General features: G+C 52.2%; 1 protein-coding gene across 2 annotated transcripts in view; it reads right to left on the bottom strand.

Moving 5' to 3' along the window:
* Positions 1 to 3,090, bottom strand: part of pcdh18a (protocadherin 18a) — a 6,862-nt gene extending 3,772 nt beyond the window's left edge. For both annotated transcript variants that reach the window (XM_053677705.1, XM_017460806.3), the window contains exon 1: positions 136 to 3,090. In XM_053677705.1, coding sequence (XP_053533680.1) covers positions 136 to 2,595 — 2,460 coding nt within the window. In that variant the 5' untranslated portion in view covers positions 2,596 to 3,090. The remainder of the gene's footprint in view (positions 1 to 135) is intronic.
* Positions 3,091 to 3,541: the final 451 nt, after the last annotated feature.

The raw sequence follows: 3,541 nt of genomic DNA, 5'->3' as shown, positions 1-3,541 counted from the left end.
ATGTAAATGAGGTAAACAACAAGTATAGGATGGCAAGACAAGTGAGTGTTGTTGTTTTTTTTGTGTGTGTGTGTGTGTGTGTGTGTGTGTGTGTGTGTGTGTGTTTTGTGTTGATGGTGTCGGAATGTTTCTCACCTCCACAGGGGGCGTGGCATGCGTCAGCTCCAGGACGAAGCTTTCCGGGATCTGATTGGATGTCACAGTGACGATGCTGTTCAGTGATTGGTGGCTGTGATGGATCGGGACCGTGGTGGTGGGCGAGTGATGATGAACAGGAAGTGCGCCGTTAACAGTCGGTACAAGTGTGATGTCACCTTTGTGAATCTGGCGTGACGGTTTCCTCGGACGTTGCTGATAGTTCGATTCTGCAACGCGGCAGTTGTATGAGCGCGTGTCGTTCTTGTCACGTGAGCAGCGCAAGGCTAGCGCCGCCATGATGATAATCAGCAGACCACAAATGGCACCTAATGAGATGATGATGATGGTGGAGGCATCAAGAACGTTCTCTTTACCTACACCCCCTGTGGCAAGTGGGTCAGCAAGGTTCTCAGGGTTCTCGAGCAGCACCACGCGCAACAGAGCCCTCGTTTCTTGTGGTTCGCTGCCGTGATCCTGGACCAGAATCATGAGTTCAACATGATCTGTCGGGACGTCACGCAAGCTCACGTTTGCACGGATTTCACACGTGCGGCTGTCCATGTAGAAGTAGCCAGCCTCGTTCCCGGCAGCGATGGTGCACGAGAGGTCGCCGTTGACACCCGAGTCCCGATCAGTAGCCGTGATCGTAGTTACGAGATCTCCGTAGTCGGAATACTTGGAGACGGGGAACTCAGTGGTGTGATTCCGAAGCGGAGGCGCTACAATCACCGGGCGATTGTCGTTCACATCCAGGACATTCAAGACAACAGTCACATTGCTGCTTAGCGACGGGTTGCCATAGTCACGTGCTTGAACCATGAAGCTAATATGGCTAATTTCCTCATAATCAAAGGTGCGCAAGGCGTAAATGGCGCCACTGGACGGATCCACGGTGACATAAGTAGAAATGGAGCTTCCATGCACCATGCTCTCCAATACAGAATAGCTCACGTGACCGTTAGTGGCTAAGTCCGGGTCTGTGGCATGTACCGTGGCGAGGTAAGCGCCAGGGGAGTTGTTCTCATCCTTAAAGACGTCGTAGCGGTTCTTTTCAAAGTGGGGCGCGTTATCGTTCTCATCCTGCACACGCACCGTGAAGTGTCTCACAGTGGACAGGCTCGGTGTTCCGCGATCCTCAGCGATTATCGTGAGGCCGTATTCCGAGCGAGTCTCTCGGTCTAGCGTGGCGTTTGTAAGGATCACGTAGTTCTTCTCGTGCGTCTTCTGAAGCCGGAAGTGACCTTCGTGAGCAAGCCGGCACAGGACCTCGCCATTCAAACCCGAGTCTGCATCATCCACACGCACAAGTGCTACAAACGTGTCCACAGGTGCTAACTCTGAGACAGACGCTGCTTCCTCATCGTTTCCCATCAGACTCACGCTGACGTCTGGCTTGTTGTCATTTACGTCCTTTACCTTGATTGTGATCTTGCAGTGTGCTGGCATTGAGTTTGGCCCGGAGTCTTGCGCCTGGACGTCTACGTCATACGAATCATCTGTCTCAAAGTCCACCTTCCTGAGCAGGGTCAGGTGGCCGGTGTCTGGGTCAATCCGGAACGTTTCTACTACTTTTGGAGAGACGTGGCTGCTAAAGGAGTAAACGATCTTGGCGTTCGTGCCTTCGTCTGCGTCTGTGGCGTTCAGATCCACCAGCAAGACACCTGGTGCTGCGTCTTCCGGGAGTTCGATGGTATATGACGACTCTGCGAAGACAGGATTGTTATCATTCGAATCAGCGACTGTGATCTTCAGAAGTGTGGTTCCAGTTCTGGGAGGTGACCCGGCATCTGAGGCTGTAAGTCGTAGTTCGTAGCTTGATCGTGTCTCCCGATCTAGTTCCTTTAGCACCACTAGCTCGGCGTACTTGGCGCCATTGGTTCCAGTAAGGACGTCGATCCTAAAGGTGTCGGATGCGCTCAGAGTGTACGTGCTCAGAGCATTTTCGCCAACATCCGGGTCAGCCGCGTTGTCCAGAGGGACTCGTGTCCCTACGGCGGCTGTTTCCGAGATCTCCAGAGGGATGACGGCACGTGGGAAGCGCGGCGCGTGGTCATTCACATCCAGTATCTCCACCTGTACGTGGAAGAGCTGCAGGTGCTCAGTGGGCAGGGTCAGTACATCGAACTCCACTGAGCAGTTTGGGTTCCGGTCACACAACTTTTCTCGATCCAGTCGGCCTCTTACGCTGATCTCGCCATCACGCTCACGTACGGATAAGGCGCTCGCCCCGCCACGCTGTACGGCCCGGAAACGTAACGGCACCGAGCTGGGCAGGTGAGCCAGAACATCACGCGCATCCTCCTTCAGTGAGCCGATCACGGTGCCCGCCTCCTGCTCCTCGAGCACGCGGTACCTCAAGGTCCTTCCCACCACATGACCAAACCCAGACACCAAGAGAGTGAAGAGCACAAAGCACGCGCTGCGCATTGTTTCTCTTCTCATAGTAAAATCCCACATGGACGCGCGATCACTTTTAATCTGAACCTTTTCTTCCTTTCTTTCTTCACAGCGCCCGCGTCTGCCTTTGCGTGCGTGCGTGTGCGTCTGTGTGATCCTCTATCGCTCCCAAAACATCACACACACACTTTCACGCAGAAACACACCCCGGAACAGTCCAAACCGGCAGACGGGGAGGGGCGCAGCGCGTGCAGAGGAACAAATACAATAAAATAAAAAAGAAAGAAAGAAAAAAAAAACAGCGACGTCTACATCAACACCGTCTTCTGTCTCGCCGGAGAGGAATCTGTTGCGCGCGCACGGCGTCCAGACGAGTAAAGGCGCGCGCTCCAGACGGACCAAATCACTACACTAAAGTATATAAATAAATAAATAATTAAAAGAGAAACGCGCGATGGCTGTAAACAATTAAGACTGCGGTCAGAATAAAGGCCGAAATAGCGCGTACCTCTGTGTCTGTCTGTCTGTCTGTCTGACCAGCGCGGCTGAAAATTCTCCCCAAACTGAAACGCTGCCCCTTGTGTGTCTGCTAAAGAAACAGAGGGGGAGAAAAGGGGGGTAAACTCCGCCCTGTGGGGGTCTCTCTCTCTCTCTCTCTCTCTCTCTCTCTCTCTCTCTCTCCAGATCTTTTCATTATTGTCCTCATTAATTATTCATCCAAATTGAAATGTCCTTTGAAGCGCGTGCACGCGCACGGTCATGTCGTCACCCTTTTTCTGCAGAAATGTTGAACACTCTCAGTGTGGAGTTAATTCTACACTTCAGGTGTTAATTGTACACTTCCGGTGTTAATTCTACACTTCCGGTGTTAATGCTACAGTGTTTATTTCATGTTGCGCTGCTGGGAGGCTCAGCGTGGAGTTCATTCACCATAAAGGTGTTAAATTCTAACAAAAGTTCAGTGTGTGTGTGTGTGTGTATTAATTGTCCATGCAGCAGTGTTAAT

Source organism: Ictalurus punctatus, chromosome 29 (genome assembly GCF_001660625.3).
Source record: "Ictalurus punctatus breed USDA103 chromosome 29, Coco_2.0, whole genome shotgun sequence".
NCBI lineage: Eukaryota > Metazoa > Chordata > Actinopteri > Siluriformes > Ictaluridae > Ictalurus > Ictalurus punctatus.
Note: the sequence above shows the minus strand (reverse complement) of the source record. Positions and strands in the feature narration are given on the sequence as shown.